The 20,428-nt window shown below is 40.6% G+C and overlaps 1 protein-coding gene across 1 annotated transcript in view; it reads right to left on the reverse strand.

The window, feature by feature from the left end:
- DCC (DCC netrin 1 receptor) overlaps nt 1–20,428 on the reverse strand; it is a 729,366-nt gene that overhangs the window by 28,826 nt on the left and 680,112 nt on the right. The window contains exons 25-26 of the mRNA XM_087954238.1: nt 20,249–20,365; nt 11,598–11,753 (exon numbers count right to left, since the gene is read on the reverse strand). Coding sequence (XP_087810364.1) covers nt 11,598–11,753; nt 20,249–20,365 — 273 coding nt within the window. The remainder of the gene's footprint in view (nt 1–11,597; nt 11,754–20,248; nt 20,366–20,428) is intronic.

Here is a 20,428-nt window from a genome sequence, read left to right on the forward strand (position 1 = left end):
GCCCCAAGAAAATAAAGTTAAATGCAACAGCCACAGGAAGAACTCCAAGGCCTGATAATGAGTAATCATTTCAAATTGAAGAAACCCTTAGCAGGACCTTTAAAATAACATTCTTTTTTTTTTTTATATGTAGCACATCGATGCAAAAACCAGGTGGATAATACTGTCACAGCTTACTGTAATAATGCACAGAATAATAGTTGATAAACTTCCTTTGATCTCATTAATAATTAAGCTGAAGACGAAAGCAAATAATTCCAACAGATGCAATGGGTATCTGAGCAATCCATTTAAGGTTCTTGCCAATCATAGATTTGATCAGACTTCTCAATCTGATAAACCTTTACAGATCAGTGGTGGTATTTTACTGGTTCGGTCTGGTTCTGCCGAGCCGGTAGCGGTGATGACACACAACAATACAATACAATACAATACAATACAATACAATACAATACAATACAATACAATACAACACAACACAACACAACACAACACAATACAATAGATACAAACTCAAGGTTAAGCGCACCAAACCTGATTGCAGGAAATATGATTTCAGCAACAGAGTGGTCAATGTCTAGAATACTCTACCTGACTCTGTGGTTTCTTTCCCAAACCCCAAAAACTTTAACCTTAGACTGTCTACTATTGACCTCACCCCTTTCCTAAGGGGTCTGTAGGGGGCATGCATAAGCGTACCAACGTGCCTACCATCCCTGTCCTATTGTTTCTTTTATTTTTCTTATATGTACCCATTTCATGTATTCATAACCCTGTTTATACTTATACCAGTTATCTAACAATCGCTTGACATAATAAAATAAATAAAAAATAAATAAAATGAGCAGTGGAGACCATACCAGTTCTCTCCGCCGCTCTGCTGTTGGGCTCACTCTCCCTCCTGGGCTCCCATACTCACTTTTATTTTCTGCTTTTGAAGCGCAGCTGCTTTGCACAGCGCAGCAAAGTGTCGTCCGGCAGCTGCTGAAGTGACCGGGAGAGTGCAGGCTTGCAGGAGGTGAGTTGGAATGCCTCTGCGCCTGTGCAAAGTGCGCGTTTGGCGCACGCACGTAAAGTGTGTGCACGTGCGCAAAGCGCGCTCACCAAGCCATGCCCACCAAACTGGTGGTAAAACTTTTTGAATCCCACCACTGTTCCAGCTATGCTGTACTTGGAGTTCTAAGAATTCCTACTTAACAGGAAGGAGACGGAGAAGACCCAATTTGTACCAAGTTTGTTCCATAAGCTAGTGTCAGGCATCAATTAGCTAATTTATTGCTCAAGCCTATAACTAGGGAACCTTCTCAGGCTTGTAGTTTGCATCTGGGTCAGACTAGAAAAGATTTAACAGCATTGGAAGGGGGGTGGTCAGACTTCACTCTTTTGTGCCCATGTATGAATTCCAGACTAATTCCCCATTTGACTCCTTCCTATGGCTTGGCCAATCTTTCTCCAACATATGTTTCTCCAATAAAACTTCTCCTGCCTTCTGTTGCTAGTAGACATAGATGTGGCCAAGATTGCTTCAGGATGAATCCCCCCCCCTATTTTTTTTTAAATTGGAAGAAACTTAGAGAGAGTTTTTTAAGTGGTAGAAACATATCACACCAAAGGAGCACCCATTTAGAAATGGTGTAGGGCAGGGGTGTCAAACTCGCATAGTCACGGCAGTGTCATGTGACATATCGGCACTTTTTCCCCCTTCAGTAAACTGGGTGGGGGTGGGGTCAGGACGTGATGCATCGGGCCCATGAGCTGCGAGTTTGACACCCCTGGTATAGGGTCTCCTACTTGAAGGGAGCGGGATTGGACTAAATGACCTACGAGGTCCCTTCCAACTCTGTTAATCTGTTAAATCATTCTCACCCTCCAATAATCATTTCAGTCATGGACACACGCAATAGTAATATATTGAGAAGATATTGAGAATTTAGATCCAGTTATGACATCATCACATGGTCTCCACCATCTGTTGTGCTAGATAGGCTTCAGAGTATATTATAAGGACAGCCATGCTTCCTTAATATTGTAGCTGTTTTTATTTGCTCTCCCCACCATGAATTGGGGAATATTTGATAAACATCTGAATATTAGAACTACTCTGCTGTATCAGAGCTATGTTGAGCATAGTTGACAATGATGCAGTGATCATTATGTCATGCATAACTAGATCATTGTGTGAAATTGTCTTGAGATTTTCAGGCTACTAAAATTCACACCAGTCTTCCAACTCTATTGGCGTACTGGAGCCCAAAAGGGACAACAACTGCAACGGAGTGCAGTATTTTAAAAGTTAAAGCATCGTTGGATTTACAGAGGTTAAAATTCTCTCAGTCCTTATACCATTGAGCATGGTTACTCTTTAGTGGTCACACAACTCAGTTTGAGAGTTTCCACAACCCATATACTTTGGCTAGAGCAGGGGAGGGGTCCAACCTTGGCAACGTTTAGAGGTTACCAGCATTTGGCTTCTTTACATTCTGAGAACAGACTTTTGAGCTCTGGCTGTCCAGTAGTCCCTTGTTTGTAAAAAATAAAATAAAAATCACGGCTGGTGATTCAAAATATCTAAGAAAGGGGGTAAAACACTGTTGGAAATCTCCAGGCAATAAATACATGTGAGTGTAACTTTACCATTACCTCTAGCTGAAGTTCTAAGCTCTAAGCTCCTAATAATAGGCTAACTAAACAGAAACCATGCGAGTGTTTCTGTTTTAATAATCTGGAGGCATTACAGGAAGCCAAGGGCATTAACGTTTGCCAGAGCTTTCTTTTGTATACTTAAGCTCTTCTCATTCCTCTAATGGTTGGGAACAAAGGTGCTCCTACTTATTTTCTTCTTAGCAATCCTTCCAAATCAGACTATTGCTAGAGAGGGGGCTGAATTGCCTGTTCAAAAGGATAATTTGTCTGGATTATATTTGTAAACCTCAGAGGCCCTATAAATCCAATTGAAAAGTAGAACAAGAATTATGCCTATTTTGGTCCAAGTCTCAAACATTACTTCATCTCAGACAAATCATATCACATGACCTCAAAGTAGGTAGCTGAAAGCGCCAAGAAAAAAAAATCAAAGGAGTTGTAGAATTTGGAAATCATCTGATCCATTGATAGGACACTCTCAACCTGTAGCAACTTTAAAGAGGGCATTTTATATATTCTTGGGTAGTGACATCATCAGATTTTCTTCAGTTTGTCAACCTACAAGGAGGCCTAACAAACGTTTCAATCATTTCAGTGTTTGCAAAATGCAAATGCTTCCTCTTAACTCTCTCCAGATTGGCAGCCATGGAAATCATAGTGAAATGGAAGGAACTCAGCCAACATTTTGCTATTCAAACAGAAAAGGATTCACCTTTCATCTACATTGCATTCTGATTTGTCTCCAAAATTGGGGCAGCTAAAAAAAAATTTGTTTGGTTTGACTGTTTGTTTTGTTGAGAGAAGATTTGCAAGATCTGTGGACTTTTTGTTTTCTAAAAATAGTAAGGTGGCTTCTTTCATCTTGGCTAATCCCACTGCATGGTTACAGGGCTGTTTCCCCAAGAAAACAGCCATTTCCTTTCAAACAGTTTTAAGGCTGCTTTTGAGTATGCTGGCTTTGTCACAGAATAGGAGAAGAGATCCTAGAATCCAACAGTTGAAAAGATCCATTGAGGTTACTGAATCCACATTTCTGCTCATTACAGGAACCCAAATTAAAGCATCCCTGACAAATGAGTTCTTGGGAACTGAATACATCCAATAAAAGGGAATCTACCACTGCAGTGATCTAGAGGTTAAGACGCTGGGCTTGTCGATTGGAAGATTGGCTGTTCAAGACCCAAATACTGCATGTTGGGATTAACTCCCATTCCTGTCCCAGCTCCTGCACATCTAGCAGTTCAAAAACATGCAAATGCAAGTAGATAAATAGGTACCAATTTGATGGGGAGATAACAGCTTCCATGAATCTCAGCATATAGCATATAGTGTCTTTGGACAAAGCTGGCTCCCTTGGCTAGAAAACAGAGATGAGCACTGGCTCCTAGAGGCATATATGACTAAACAGGAGAAACCTTTACCTTTTTTACAATGGTGGGATTAAAATTTTTTTTTTACTACCAGTTCTTTTGGCATGGCTTGGTTTGGTGGGCGTTGCTTGGTTGGCATGGCAGGGGAAGGATACTGTAAAATCCCCATTCCCTCCCCACCCCACTAACCTGCTTTCCAGCTCCATTCTCCTGTGCAGGGCAACCAAAGAAGACCCAGCCAATCAGCTGGCACTCAGGAGGCAGAGAACAGATGGAGGCAGGGCCAGTCAGAGGTGGTATTTGATGGTTCTCTGAATCAAAATTTCCGCTACTGGTTCTCCAGAACTGGTCAGAACCTGATGAATACCACCTCTGGACACAGGATAAAGTAATGCATAAAGGCTGGAAACCATGGTGGCCTCAGGCATGTACAAGGAAGAAAGAGTGTATAGGGACTGGGAAAAGCTCCTGCTTAGATCTCCACCCACCTTTCATGTGGTGTGAGCCTTTTGAACCAGTCCTGCATGCTGGTCTGGAGAACCCCTATCGAAAAAAGCAATTTTTTTTCTTACATTGACTGCGGTCTCGTTATTCAAGGTGCGGGGAATTAAAACACATCCATCCTCAATATTTGAGAAAATACCATTCATATGTCTCCATAACACTCCTTTCGCACCCTGAAGCTGATCTATACAATGAGATTACTTTGACAAAATAGCCACGTTTTCCCCCCTCCTAACAAAAGGCATTAAAAAAGAAGTCAATATAAAGCCATTATTTTGGACTATTGCTACCAGCCATTTTTGACAGTGGTCAATATGGCAGACAGGTTTAACATCTGAACTCTACCTTTCTCTCTTATTTTCTTCTATTTCTCTTGCAGCAGATGGTGAAATGGATTTTGCTTTTGCTGAGAGTGATTTTTCCCCCCAGCCCCGATACTATCCATTCCTACCTCCCCATTTATCTAAAATAGGTTTCAAAAACAGACAAAGAGAAATCCAAATACGGCCCATTGGGCAGAGTGAATGGCTACACTCAACGGCGAATTCTCTCTAATGCGATTCCACATGATGGATTTGTAGGGCAACTCTTTCCAATCAATAGGATGTTCAGTCATGTAATAATGCAGGGCGAGTTACGTGGAACTGAGTTACTGCAACACCCCATTTGTACTTGTCTACAAAGGGGTAGGTACCATGTTTCTCATATAATAAGGCCGGGTCTTATTTTTTTTTGAGCCCCGAAAAAATGGCTAAGCCGTCTTTTCAGGGGTGACTTAATTCCCCCCCCCCTTGCATCTTCAGGCAGGCGGGCGGCAATGGCTTGGATGTTGACCTCGGCGTTGGTGGGGCATTTTGTATCAGGGTCAACGCAGGCAGCACCATATCCGGGTGTGCAACAAAAGTACTTTCTAACAGCAAGCCCCCCCCACCATTCCCCCCCATTTCGCATGTTTTAATATAGGCCTTAATTTGGGGGGAGGGGCTTAATTTCATTTCATGCCTATAAAACATGCTGGGACTTCCTATTGGGGGAGGCCGTATTGTTGGAGAAACAGGGTATCTCTGCAGCTTAGGTTAAAAATGGCTGCTGCATTTATCTATGGAGTATAGCAGGGCTGTTAAACTCAAGGCCCGTGGGCCAGATCCAGCCCATGGGGTGCTGAGACCTGGCCTGGAAACAGCAAAGGAGCAGCCCGCAGTGCCTCTTCCAGCAAAAATGGAGCTGGGGTGTGTGTGCATGCTTAGTTTTCACTGGCGGAGGGCTAGCAAAACAAATCAAAAACAAAAGGAGAAATGTTTCCCTTTTTGCATTTGAGCATGCAAGAAGGGACAGGAAAGGAGAAAGGGAAAGAGGAAAGACAAAGAAAAGGAAGGAAAAGGAAGGAAAGATGGAAAGAGAGCAAGGAAGGAAAAATAAGGAAAGAGGGAAAGGAAAAAGAAAAGAGAATGAAGATGAAAAGAAAAAAGAAAGGAAGGAAGGAAGGAAGGAAGGAAGGAAGGAAGGAAGGAAGGAAGGAAGGAAGGAAGGAAGGAAGGAAGGAAGGAAGGAAGGAAGGAAGGAAGGAAGGAAGAAGATTATAAAGAGAGTGAGGGAGGGTCTCAGGGAAGTCCTGCCTTAGCACTTGGCCACCATAGGTGCCCCCAACATAAGTCCTGTGCCATGCCCACCATGGCCATGCCCACCCCAAGCATGCCCACCATGGCCACGCCCACCCCCAGCCTTCCAAGGTCAAATACAATCCTGATGCAGCCCTCAATGAAATTGAGTTTGACACCCCTGATCTAGTGTGCCACTGCTTTGCAAATGAATTTGTAAAATCACTGGTTTTAGCCATTGGTTTCTCCAGCTTGACCTGATTTTGGCCACCTGAGTTTTTTTCTTTCAATTTGGAAAGACACCAGGGCATCTTTCCCCTTGACAACTCTTCACTGGCAAGTTTGTAATCTTCATAGTTTCATACTCCTGCGACCATCTTTAAATCTAGTCACTGGTTCCTTGGATAGTGGCATTTGCTATATCAATCTGAGTTAACTTACTGAGCCATTTAGAACATAGAATAAGAGTGTTAGAAAGGACACTGGAGATTTTCTAGTCCAAACTCTTGCTCTTCAGGAGACCTACATCATTCTGGACAAATGGCTGCCCAGTCTCTTTTTGAAAGCCTCCAGTGATGGAGCATCCACAACTTCTGAAGGTTAACCATTCTACTGATTAATTGTTCTAATTGCCAGAAAATGTCTCCTCAGTTCTAGATTGGATCTCTCTTCTTTGTGAGAACCCATCAAATATTAGAATGTTGCTAGCATGTCATCCTTAATCCTACTACTGTATTTGCCGGGGTATAAGACGACTTTTTTGCCCTGAAAAACATGCCTCCAAGTGGGGGGTCGTCTTATACGCCGGGAGGACTCCGACTCCCACTTCGAGCTTGAGTTGCAGCCGGGAGGAGGCTGGGGGAGCGGGGTGTGTGTGTGTGTGTGTGTGTGTGTGTGTGGCGGGTGTCACTCACCACGCGCTGCGCAACCTTTCCCCCTCTTCCTTCCTTAGCGGTGTGGGGAGGAGAGGATTCAAGATCCTCACGTGCAGCGTACTTTTCTTTTTCTTTTTTTCTTTTTGCACGCAGGTTTTGCATGCGGGCGGCTGTAGGTTAAGGATGGGGAGCCCCGGGTGGGTTATCAGGTTTTACGGTGCTTCCAACATGTGCGAACGGTGGGAGAGCGGAGAAGAGAGCGAGCGAGCGCCCGCTGTGTGAAATCCTGCCGTCAAAGCAACACTGGGGGAGGCAGGGTATAAATTTACCAGGTTAATGTAGCAATGGTGATTAATGCCCAGAACATTGTTTGCGGGTATTGGGGTGTGTGTGTGTGTGTGGTGGTGGTGAGGAGAGGTTGTCCTTTGAATGCGGAAAAGTAGGTGTGACCTTGTGTAGGAAAATAAAGAGATCCTTTTAGCGTGTTTGGCTTCTTTGCCTCCCTCGCTCGTTTTGACGTGGAGATAATGGCCTTCGGGCGGGAGGGAAGAAAACGGTAGCTGGATCATTTCAAATTTCACTTACTCTCCTGCCTCACTTCAATATGTCTGAGCGACTCCAGATACTGGAAGACTTTTTGAATGAAAGTGTTACCTCCATTTTTTTTTTTAAAGAGGGCCACTTGGGAAAAAAAAAGATTCTAAGGAATTCCTTGTTTCTTGATTAAAGAGAAGGCATTGAATATACTGTTCCTTGGCAGCCTTTTCAGTGTCCGGGTTTTTATTGTGTGTGTGAGAGAGAGAGAGAGAGATCAGCTGTATTGAGAAGAGAACGTTTCCTGTGTTCTCATTTTATTTACAACATATTTTACGCTTAATGGTAAGCAATGAAAATATTTTTAAAACTCATTTCTAAACTCCATAGCTATTTGCATATTCTTGGTTCAAAATTGGATTAGCTCATTTCAAAATTGTCCAAAGCAGAAAAGTGCGTCAAAAAAAAAAAAAAAAGTGCAAAAGTGGAAGGTGTGTGGAAGAGGGGTAGTCTTATACGGCGAGTATATAACAAACTCTATATTTTGAGTGGAAATGTTGGGGGGTCGTCTTATACGCCCAGTCGTCTTATACGCCGGCAAATACGGTATTTGTTAGATGAGACATACCTAGTGTCATATTTATATGGCCTTTTTAGAGTGGCCACCTAGTTCCCTCAATCGTTCATCGTACAGTTTAGTCCCTTTATCATCTTTGCTGCTCTTTATACTCTTTCCAGAGGCTCAACATCTGTTCTTCATTTTAATTTTACATTTTAATTCAATTTTAATTTCTACATTTATTTCACGTCAGGTGTCACATTTCAATCAAGCCCAAACATTGTTGCTGCTGGTTTGCACTGGAACATCTAATGTGACAGAGACTTCAAAAATATTGATGCTGTTTCTTTGCAGAAAAATCTTTATGCGTCAGATTAAGAGGGCATTCAAAGACCAAGGAGAAGATATATAAATATATGGAAAAGATATAGCGTAAAGTTCAGGGTGAGCTCTTTTGGGATTCCTGAAGTAGTCTCTAACCAAGCATGGGGAAAGTTATGAGCACAGCATGCTTTAATAAGGAAAAGAGTCCAGATGCACCATTGGCAACAACTGGATAAATTTAATCAGGAGGATAATCATTCTCCCAGTTCACTGTTTGTCAAGTGGAAGATGAAGGCTATAGACAATCAAGAATAAAAAAGAATACACTTGAACTTCTGCTAGAGTTTCCTTCAGAAGGAAAGAAGAACAATTCTTAAGATTTTTAAAATTGGTCTCATGCTTTTCATTACTTTTTTCCTGATAAACAAACAGGTACCAAAAGGACAAATTGTTTGATTTTCCAAAGGAGAAAGATGTCGGTGTTAGTCTCTCTTTTTGTTTCTCAATCTTAAATTAATTCATTCTTGTTGAGGTTCTACAACTTTCTGAGAATTAAAAACAGATGCACACAAACATTTCTGTTCATTTTTCTTAATATAGTCAATTTTTCTCTTTTCCCTTAACAATTTGAAAAACCAGAAATATTTTTGTTGGGCATGTTACCAGATAAGTATAACAAGTGGAATACATATTTGATTTTACATGTATTGACCGCAGCCAGAATTGTATTTGCACAACAATGGAAAAGTAAATAGATCCCTACACATGAAAATATGATTAAAAATATTAGAATGGGCAGAATTAGGTAGATTAACACTTACAATTAAGGAAAAGGATGAAACTGAATATTTTTTGACTTGGGATTTATTTTATCAATGGTTAGCTGACAAAAACAAGTTAGAAACATGGAAATCTAAGAAAAGGAACAATGAAAAAAAGAAAGGCTTGTTAAAAGGGATAAGCAATGATGATGATGATGATGATGATGATGATGATGATGATGATGATAGAATGAATATCAATGTAATGAATATTGTTGTAAACACTTTGATGATTATTTGCTAAAACTATTTGTACCCAGACAACACACTGTTTAACAAAAATGGAATTTTTATATAAAATAAAAAAACTATGCAAAAAAAATTGAGAGAGGATGGGGGAGGAAGATAGAAGAGATTGCAGACTAACTCTGCTCACTGCAAGGAGTTTGATCCTGAGTAGCTCAAGGTTGACCCAGTCTTTCCTTCTTAGAAGGGAAAATGTAGACCCAGATTGTTGGGTCAATATACTGACATTGTAAACTGCTCAGAGAGTGCTGGAAAGTACTATGGAGCAGTATATAAGTCTAAGTGCTATTGCTGTTATTCCTCTCCCAGTTTATGCATTTTTACATTCTTTTATGCCTGAAGGAAGGCATCACATAACTCAGAGAAATGAGGATTTTCAAAGATAACTGAATAGAATTTTTAGATATGAAATTTTGACACTCAGTAAGTTTATCCAAAAAGGTGAAGATAATGTCTCTTGCCAGATCCAGCTTTTATATTAGGCAATGTGAAGGCAGAGCAGGAACAGAGCAGAAGATGCAAAAGGCAACTCAATTATCTTTAAATGCATTACTTGAGAAGGCACTATATGGAATGGATAAAAGCTAATAAAAGTGGTCAAATTCACATAGGCTACCACAGACAAGGGGGCTTTTCTTTTTGACTGGTATGACTTATTACTCTGCCATTCTTTACTTGGCCAAGAGCTAAGCTTAATAGGGCTCCCTTTTAACTTTCATAGATACTTAATGGTTTTCTTAATTCCTAACACTCAGGTTTGTGGAAAATAATTGACAGTCGCAGCACCTATACCTGCACAACAATGCAGCAACATGGCAAAATGTTAAATGTATTAAACCATATTATACCAATACCCTGCTTACCTTATTTGTCCCCATTGTTTGTAGGACAAGCCAGGGAGTGTGAACATGGTTCTCGGTTTTAAGTCATATTATTGTATGGCACATATTATGCTAACATGTCCATTAAGGGGGAAAAGATAGAACATTAGAAACAACTGAAGCAAAATCTGACATAAAATATCTTGCACAATTTGAAGCATCTAACCATCAATTGCTGGAAAACCAGGGAAGCCTGGAGCTGCAAGGGGTTTAGCAGAAGTTTAGTAGAAGCTGCATTTACTTAGTAAAGGGAGGTGCTGGTAATGGAATGAAGAAAGTCCCCAAATTGTTGGAAATGCTCAGTGGAACGGGGAACATATTATCATGCGTGGTGGAGCTGCAAAAAAAGTGCAGGAGTTTTGGCTCAGGATGGGGAAGTGGTTGGAGGAAATGTTGGGTGTAAAATTAGATTATGTATCTGAATGCTTTCTATTAGGAATCATGTCAACAAAACACAATAAGGATGAGCTATATTTGATTATACATATTATTATTGCGGCAAGGATAGCATTTGCTCAGAACTTGAAAGAGACAGGCATACTGAGTGAAGACGAAATAATAAACAAAATCTTGATATGTGCTGAAATGGACAAGCTAACCTTAGAGATGAAAAATAAAGACGAATCAGCATATTACGCAATTTGGGAGAGATTCTATCACTGAAAGGAAGTTCTAAAGTTGGAAAAGGAGTTGCTGAGAGGATAAATGAATATATGAGATGAAAATAGTACCAATGATGTTGGAAAATATAATATATGAGCGAACAAATATATATATATATGTATATATTTGAATAATTGTATATAGGAAAATATATATATCTATGCGATACTGACCAAAAGTTATGTCAAATCAACTTCATTATGTTCAATGTTTTTAATTGTTTTGTTCAACAATTCTTTTAAAAAAAAAGAATGAGGACTTTCCATATTTAAAATGTTTCTCATGTGATAAAAGGTAAGAAATCAATAGAATTCATCACACAACCCATTTGCATTGTTATTATAAAAGGTGTAGAGAAGGAAGGATGATTAATTTCTCAGCTGGCTATCACATCTCCAAAATTAAGCACTTACCTCCAAATGCAAAGCTGCTCCTTCCACCTCTTCCACCTGTTGCTATGGTTCAAGGAAGGAGCCATCTCCCTCTCAATCAGTTTTCGAGACAGATTGCTCAGTGGTTTCTGCGTCTTACATTTCTCCACCATACTGAAGTTAGAATCAAGCAAGACTCTATACTTACTTCTTCCTGTTCCAAAGGTCCGTTCAACTGTAAGTGTTGGGAATGGTACAGGACGGAGAGTAAACTGAGGGTGTGGATATCCACAGGTGGGGGATGGCAGGATTCCTGGATACTGGGCACTTTCTAGTGTTGGCACTGGGATGGCACTGACAACAGCTGGAAATAAAAATGGAATCCAGTCACTTGGGTGGAACATCATTATGGAAACACAGGTGTTTATCCCAGAAATTGGGAGGAGAATTTTTCAGAATTTTTCCAGAAGGCAATGAACATACCTAATACTCCTTCTTCCTCATATTTTCTTCAAACGGCAACCTTGTGAGATGAGTGGCCTGAGAAAGAGTGACTATTCTAATTCTGCTTCATACCTAAGGCAGAATTAGAACTCCCAGAGTCCTGGAGATAGGCCCAAAACTACCCAACTGGTTTTCATGCCTCAGGATGAACTAGAACTCATAGTCTCTTGGTTTCCATACTGGTGCCTTAACCACTAGATCAAATTGGGTAATATCAGTGATATGCAGGGAAGCTGGTAAAAATTGTGGTTTTATGGGGGGGGAAAGTGCTATTTTTGTCAGGCTGGCATTGGGTGAGGACTCGCAACATGCCATTTGACAGAAACATAATTATGATTTTAGAGATTCCAGCTCCCACTCCCCTGCTGTCTTGAAGAAAATAAATCTAAACTATGCCCACAAATTAAACTCAACTATTTAAAAGAGACACATGATGGATTAAGTCACAGATAAAGTTGATGCTATTTATTATAAAAACTGATCAATTAGTGCTTATTTGTAGTTGAAAATGGCCTCCAAATTAAGAGCAAAGCATGATTTAATGGCAACTAGTAATTGGAAGATACCCAAGTGCTATCAAATCAATGGCTATTGCAAGAGAATAAATTTAAAGTATGAGATTAATTTTCTCTTTTTTAAAAAAGAGAAAGAAAAGGAACTATCATGTTTCATTGCTTTACTTTGTTTCTCTGTGTTGGTCTGTCAAAATTAGAGCAGTACATACTCCAGTTACATCTCAGACACCAGAAAAGAGAAGGAGACTGGGAGGTGAAGTGCATTTCAATTATTCCACTCTGAAAGTAGCATTATGGTTAAAAAAAAGTTTATTTTCATATCCATAATCATTTCAGGGTCACTGTGTTATAGTTATGCAAACTATTATCGCTAATACTACTGCTGCCGCAGTCAAGGGCAAATCAGTTTAATGGTTTGTCTCCCATTTACTGTGTATTATTATAAGTGTTTTATGAGTATTGTTATTACTGTGTTGCTGTTAAAATTGTTAAGAAGAAATAAATGTTTACATTTTGCGAATAGTACATCCATTCGGTTCCACTTCTGTAATACAGAGGCAGTTCTTTAGGCAGTTTTAGCTTTGAATAAAAGTATAGTTAAAAATATCAGACATAGTTCCTCTAGAAAGGCACAACAACTAGAGAAGAAGGATAACACAAATATGTGCATTTAGAGACAAAGTATTATCTGCTAAGCTTCAAATTGTGAGTCTGCTACAAGGTAACGCCTTCCAGAGATGAAAGACACTTGGAGGAGAGAAACTTCCCATTTGGTAGGATGGACTAGAAAGAGAGAAAGTTGTTCTTTGAACATTTGTAATTTAGCGCAGTATCCTCTGCAGAATGGAGTTCCAGAGATGAAAATCATATTCATTTCATAATCCTTGGTAATGCCAGTGTCAGCATTCCAACTAACACACTCCAAACCAATAAACTGTGAGGCAGGCATATTCTCAAAGTTCCATTTTATTAGAGTTGTCATATTGGCACATCTGGGAAAACCTGAATCTGAGAGTTCCAGGTTTTCCCTTCGTAATTGAAAATCAAACTCCCACCCCCTGCACCCATCAGTCCATCACATGGTCCAATCAGTCCATCACATGGTTGTCCCAACAGGAGACATCCCTCCAACCACATCTTGCCAGGTGCAGGATACTTGTCCTTGTCTTAAAAGAGATGCAGAGATGGGGCCAGGACCATCTGGGAGTGGGGTGCTGCCTTCAGAGCCTTTGGAGTCTGGCAGCAGCGAGGCAGAGGACCCAGGGGAGCCTGTTCCCAGTCCGTGTGTGCACAGAACTGCTAGAAGGCAAGAGCAGCTGAAACAAAAGGGACAACTCAAGAGTAAGGGTGGGAGGTGATTGCCCTTCCCATAAGGGATCAAAGTCAGGCCAAGATGAGGAAACCTTTGCAGGAAGCAAAGTAGTTCGATTTGTTCCGAGTCATCCTTGAAGCTCTTTGTACTTTGGTTGGTTTCTTTTCTAGTTAATTTGATAACTAGAAAAATCACCTGAGTAGCGCTGCTGGTTTCTGTAGTCTGCAATCAGGATTGGGATGAAAACCCTTTGAATGGTGTAGGAGGAAGAATGGATTTCCAGAGAAAAATTGCAGTCTAAAGGAACCAGGAACATTACTCATGTGACTCTGAGGACTCAGATAAACCTCCAAGTGCTTCAACGACCCTCTAAAAGAATGCAAATGACCAGTTGTCTGCAAGGAATATAAATCCTTCCATTCTCCATTATCCTGTCAGAGCTGAAGAAGCTTCTTGGATGAGAAATGAAACATCTTCAAAAAGAAAAAGAAAAAAGAAAGAAAATCCAGTTGCCGCCTGAAAAGCACCTTTAGGACAACCATGACCTGGATGACTGAGAATATCTACAGACTTTTTGCTTGTGCTAGAGTAATTATTTTTATTAATATTACAACACAGCAAACTCCAATTTTATTAATCATGAGTCATAGTCAATGCTGGCCAGTTTTTTGTTTTTTTTCATAATTTCAGACCTACTCAAGGATGTGAGAATCATGAAAGTGGAGAATCATGAAAGATTATACATTTATTTCCATCTTCTTCAAGGAGGTAGAATTTTGTTCTTAATTCGGAGGCCAGATCTGTACCTCCACTAGTCCAAAAATAAATCCTGGCATTTTGTAATACTGAACAAATAGTAATTGTTCACATCTGATGTATATTAAAATCAGGGCAATCTTGCTCTAATGGATGGGAGTCAAATTTTTAAGCACATTTTATTCATGCTCCGAAATTAATTTAATGACACTTAAAAGTCAGATCCTTTCCTTCAGCTAACGTGGCTGTAATTATTAGGTTCATAACCTATTGAACTGATTGGTGAAAATGCAGCATTTGTACACTTAGATGAGAAGACTACAACACTTGATGGCATTCTTCGCTAAGAACTGCTAGTCTGAATGTATTCTAATGGATCTACTTCTTCTCTTTTTTGCTATCTGCATTTCCAAAAGAGAAAGAAGGCTGAGATTTTTCTCCTGCTGCTAAATTCAAGTACAAATTATCCAGAGTTCTGGGCTTTTTTTTTTTTGAAAAGCAGAAGCACAAGGAGTGCAAATAAATATTCACACCATGGCCTTTGAAATGATGGTACATAAAGACTTATTTCGAGGAACAAACAAGGTGATTAATTCTTTTTGATAAAACCTTTGTGCACCTGAGTGTATACGTGTACATGCACAGAAAAGGGATACAATCATGTCATTACAATAACTGACAGCTGTCTTCAGATTAGCTCTGGGCCTTCTTCTTGACAAATGGATAAAAAAGTTTGCAACCACGGAGTGCCAAAGTTTTCTTTTGTGACAGCCTCAGTGGTAGCTGAGCTGATTTGTGGTGGCAGAAGTGAACAAAGAAACAAATTCACATTGTCTAATTACAAGTTCTGCTGTTACAAAACAATGACAAACTAGAGAAGCAGATTGGATTTCTAGGCTGTTCCTTTTTGATAATCAGAACCCTTTGCATGAATACGCCACTTGTTTCACGTCTGAATAGTCTTTTTGATGGTGTTTGGATGGGAGCTGAATGTGTCTATCACTTTCAAAGTTGTTTTGCACAATTTTATACTTGCTACTGGCTTGCATTTCCTCTGCTTCTTTCACTCAATTCAAAATTTCCACTGAGAGCTATTGATTTCAAGCTTGTTAACTTTTAATTCATGTTGTGAGCTGCACAGCAAATTAAAGTTTGTTGGTGCAACTGGCAGGAAATCCAGGGCAGAAGCATGGAGGAGGGAGGCCTTTCTTTCTCATATCTGTATACTACTAAAATTCTTGTGTCTGTTTGATACCTTGTCAGCTTCAATGTCAGCTTTGGAAGCCATTATTAGCACCAGAACTGCCACATTCCTGTGCCTGGAAAATTGGGAGGGTGGATTTGGTAGAGTGTTTGCAGTTAGACATGATAGCATTCTTCTTTACAGTCAAGGTCATGTTATTCCTGAACCTGGATGAGGAGTGGTTGGAGGGATGTCTCAAGTTGGAACGGATGGTGATTGGGCCATGTGATGGAGTGACGGGTGCAGGGGATGGATTTTGTGATTGTTAATTATTGGAGGAAAACCTGGAATTCTCAGGTTCGGGTTTTCCCAGATGTGCCAGTATAACAACTCTAATAAAATGAAACTTTGAAAAAAATGGCTGTCTTGCAGTTTTGGTGTTGGAGTTTGTTTCCCTGGAATGCTGACATTTAATTGGGCAAATTGGTGAATCAGAAAATAAACAATTTTTGAATTAAAACATATCAAATGGACTAACTTAACAGTATATGTCCAAAATCCAAGTACAAGGACACCTGTGGGGTTGAAATTTGGCAAAGTTGTGGCTGCTTAAGCACATTATACTTTCCAACTACACTTTCCAGAAATGTGTAGGTTGTATGGCACAAGTGAAGATTGGAGGGGCATATTCCCACCTCCTTCTTTCCTCCCTCCCTCTCGTGCCTACACCCAATCAGCTGGTACCAAGGCCTGATGGATGAATGGCCATTGGCTGATATGGAACCAAGGCCAAAATCTGAAATCTCTTAATGGTGGTGGCCATTGAGGGAAGATTCAAAAGACTCAAATGTCCGCTGGCAAGGCAGCACTGGCTGGGGGTTCTGGCAGTCAAAGAGTCAGCCCTCCTACTCCTGGGGATATGCAGAATGGGGAGTGGGGATGCAGTTTTATCACAGTCTGTAGCTCCCTCCCCCCCCTCCCTGCAATGAAGTAGCAGGCAATTCCACAGGTCAGATGGAGTGGGGAGGAAGATCAGTCTTCTTTAGATCTTTCCTGAGAATAATGAGGGGAGAGAAAACAGCAGTAGACCATAGTATATATGGAAAGAAGATGGATTAGGTACAACTAGGTTGTCTGCTGATGATATAGGTATGACTGGGAGGCACTGGTCATTGAAAGGTGAGCCCTTTTCCTCCCTAGAGGGAGGGGGCCCTTGGGGATATACCAGAATGGAGAATAGGGATGCAGTGTCCCTCATGGTCTACTGCTCCTTTTGTTCCCTTTCTCAGCAAAGTGACAGGCAGTTCTATGGGGAGGGGAAGGAGGAGGAGAAGGAGGAGAAGAAGAAGGAGGAGGAAAAGGAGGAGGAGGAGAAGGAAGAGGAGAAAGACAAGGAGAAGGAGAAGAAGGAGGAGAAGGAGGAAAAGGAGGAGGAGAAAGAGGAGAAGGAAGAGGAGAAGGAGCAGAAGGAGAAGGAGAAGGGGGAGGAGGAGGAGGAGGAGGAGGAGGAGGGGAGGAGAAGAAGGTGGAGGAAAAGAAGGAGGAGAAGGAGGAGAAGGAAGAGGAGAAAGAGGAGGAGAAGGAGAAGGAGGAGGAGAAGGAGAGAAGACTTCACTGGCCATCTTCTGAGGTTTGTGAGGGGATGGAAAATGACCCAACCCTATATTATATGTAGAAAGAAGAATGATTCGATGGATCACAGGTTGTCTAGTACATGATTAATTGTAAAGAAGACACACTACAAGATATGAAAAGAGCCTTAGGATTGTGAAGGCTTTAAAAATCAAATAGAGAAATCTACACACCAATGGTCTCTCTAGGGTGCTTCACTATTATGACTTTTCACTATTACCCTGATGGTGTGCCAGCAAACAATTATTATTGGTTAACAGAATGGGACACAGGAATTGTCTTCCATCAATTTGGGGGGTAGGGGGCTTCCCAGAGGCATTTTGAGGTCTCCCTAAAGGTATTTGGAAGTGAGTGGCATATGCACTGGAAAAATCAATCAATCATCCACCAATCAGTCAAAGGATTTTGTTTTTGAAATAACTAATATGCAGTGTTTTGTTTTTTGCTTGCTGGCTACATATGGTGAAATTGTCATTCTTTTCCCATGCTTTAAGGAATCCTGATCTATATTTTTGTCCTTATTCTATCAACCCCTGGAAGAAATTCTCTTTCTGATCCTTGTTTGGTGGTCAATCCTTGTTTGGTGCTCAATATCAATATGAATACCGGGTAATTACACTTTGATTAATGATCTGGTGCTGACATGTACTTTAAATTATTGTCATTGTGGGTTTGCCCAGATATATGATCACTGTATCCTTTCCCTCCTTTAATATATATTTACATCCCTGCTGCTTATGATTTGCCAAGCCAGACTTCTCCAACCTGGCACCCACTAAGAATATCATATCAGGAGGGATCAGATTAAGAAGATTAGCGTAACTCGTACCATAAGTTTTTTCATATCTCTATTTCTGTAAGATGTTGTTTTTTTATCCTACCCATCAATAATCCCAAGCAGAATTTGAAAAAAAATAACATAACTGCTTACAGTTTACTTCCAGCAACCTAAAAATTGTTCCAGCCGTGGTGTATAAGAAGCAATTGCATGGTTAGCTAGTAGATCACCAATTGTCTCAACCAATTTTAAAACAATTTTGTCTTTGTGGGTTAGTGGAAGGCCTTTTGATTACTTTATTAAAATAATCAATACCTGTGGAAGCTGTTCTTACCAACCTAAATGCCTTATTTCACTGTTTCGATAAGAGACTTAAATCAATTGATCCTTAATACGGATAATAATTAAAAGGGAAAGCTGAATCTCTTTTATGCTTTATCCAACACTAACAGCTTTTCCAAGTAATTCAGGAGGTGTTTTCTTTGTTTTTTGTTTTTGTTTTTTAGTAGCTGTGTGGTGAATAGCCAACATGCATTCACCATCCTTGTAAATTCCAGTTATTGTTGATGTGTAAGGGGACTGCTATAGAGAAGAGGGGGTCAACCTATTCGCCAAAGCACCTGAAGGCAGGACAAGAAGCAATGGATAGAAACTAATCAAGGAGAGAAGCAACCTAGAACTAAGGAAAAATTTTCTGACTGGCAGTGGAACAGCTTACCTCCAGAAGTTGTGGATGCTCCAAAACTGGAGGTTTTTAACAAGAGAGTGGACAATCATTTGCCTGAAATGGTATAGGGTTTCCTGCTTGGGTTGGACTAAAAAAACTCTACGTCCCTTCCAACTCTATTATTCTGTTACTCTAGAACAGGGATGTCAAACTCGAGTCCTCACGGTGTCATCACATGACGTATCGTGACTTCACTGGGGCATGGGTTTGGCAAGCCAGGAGTTTGGCAGCCCTGCTCTAGAAGATGGATTTTAACACATATGCGTGGATTTTCTCAACTCCCTTTTTTTTTTTTGGCTATCTGAGATACTTTGTTCTGCATCTCAGATAGCCAAAAATATTTGGCAGCCTTGAAAAATGCCTGCAGATAATTTATTATTATTAGATTAGATTTGCATCCCATCTTTATTAAGTAACTCAAAGTAGTAAACATCATAATACTCTGTCCTCCTATTTCCCCCCACAAAAACTTTGTGAGGTAGATTAGGCTAAGAAAGAGGGACTAGTATAAGGTCACCCAGTTGGCTTCTAAGGCGGGACTAAAACTCTCAGTCTTCTGGTGATTAGCTCAAAGTCATCCAGTCAGGTTTTATGGCTAAGGTGGAACTAGATCTTACAATTTCCTGGTGATTGGCCCAAAGTCACCCAGCCCATTTTCATGGCTAAGGAGGGACAAGAGCTCAGTCTTCTAGTTCTAGGCTAGCACCTTAACCACTACACTAAACTGACTCTAATCAATCATAGTGGCTGATATTCTCATTGTAGCATCTCTAGTAGTGGTGGCATTCATTTTTTTTTCCTACCGGTTCTGTGGGCGTGGCTTGGTGGGCATGGCAGGGGAAGGATACTGTAAAATCTCCAATCAGAGGTGGTATTTGGCAGTTCTTTGAACTACTCAACATTTCCTCTATCGGTCTACAGAACTAGTCAGAACCTGCTGAATGCCACTTCTGATCTCTAGGCATGATCCCCTCTTAGGTGAGTGTGTGAGCAATTTTTCTTATGGGCAGTTAAGACAGTTGAATATCCATCACCACTTCACTCACCAATTTGAGTTAGGGTAAAATCTCCATTCAAAATGCAAGCAGGTAGAAACAATCGTGTAGGAGAAGACTTCCATGTAAACATGTCTATTTATCCAACTGAATCATCATATTCTTTTAACGACTCCATAATTCTTGGTGGGGTGAAGTCTGGGCAACTGAATGGAGCTGAGTGTTTACTGGCCAGATGACCTTCCTGTTGCCAAGGTGGAGTTATAATCAGCAGATATATTCTCAACATGCCCAGAGAGAGAAATACCTGCCTCTACCTAGGATCAAACTAACAGCCTCCTCCACCTCTAGGCCACCGCACCACTCTATTTATCCAACTGAATGAAGAGAGTTATCTAACAACATGAGAACACAATGGAATTCCTGTTTGAATATTAGGGTAGATGATAAGACTTACAAGGATTGCTGGGTTGTGAGTCCATAGGAATCATGAGCTTGGCACGTGTCGCTCGTCGAGCTGCAAGTGAACGTTCCAATGTGGATATGCTGCTTCCCACTTCTTCTGTGTCAGGAACTGAAAGAAAACAAAGCAAAGCTTAAATGTATGAGCAGAAGACGAGCGGCTATATAAATGCCT

Source organism: Notechis scutatus, chromosome 2, assembly GCF_049901735.1.
Source record: "Notechis scutatus isolate UNSWTSFEM ecotype Mainland chromosome 2, rNotScu1.2, whole genome shotgun sequence".
In the NCBI taxonomy this organism is placed as follows: Eukaryota; Metazoa; Chordata; class Lepidosauria; order Squamata; family Elapidae; genus Notechis; species Notechis scutatus.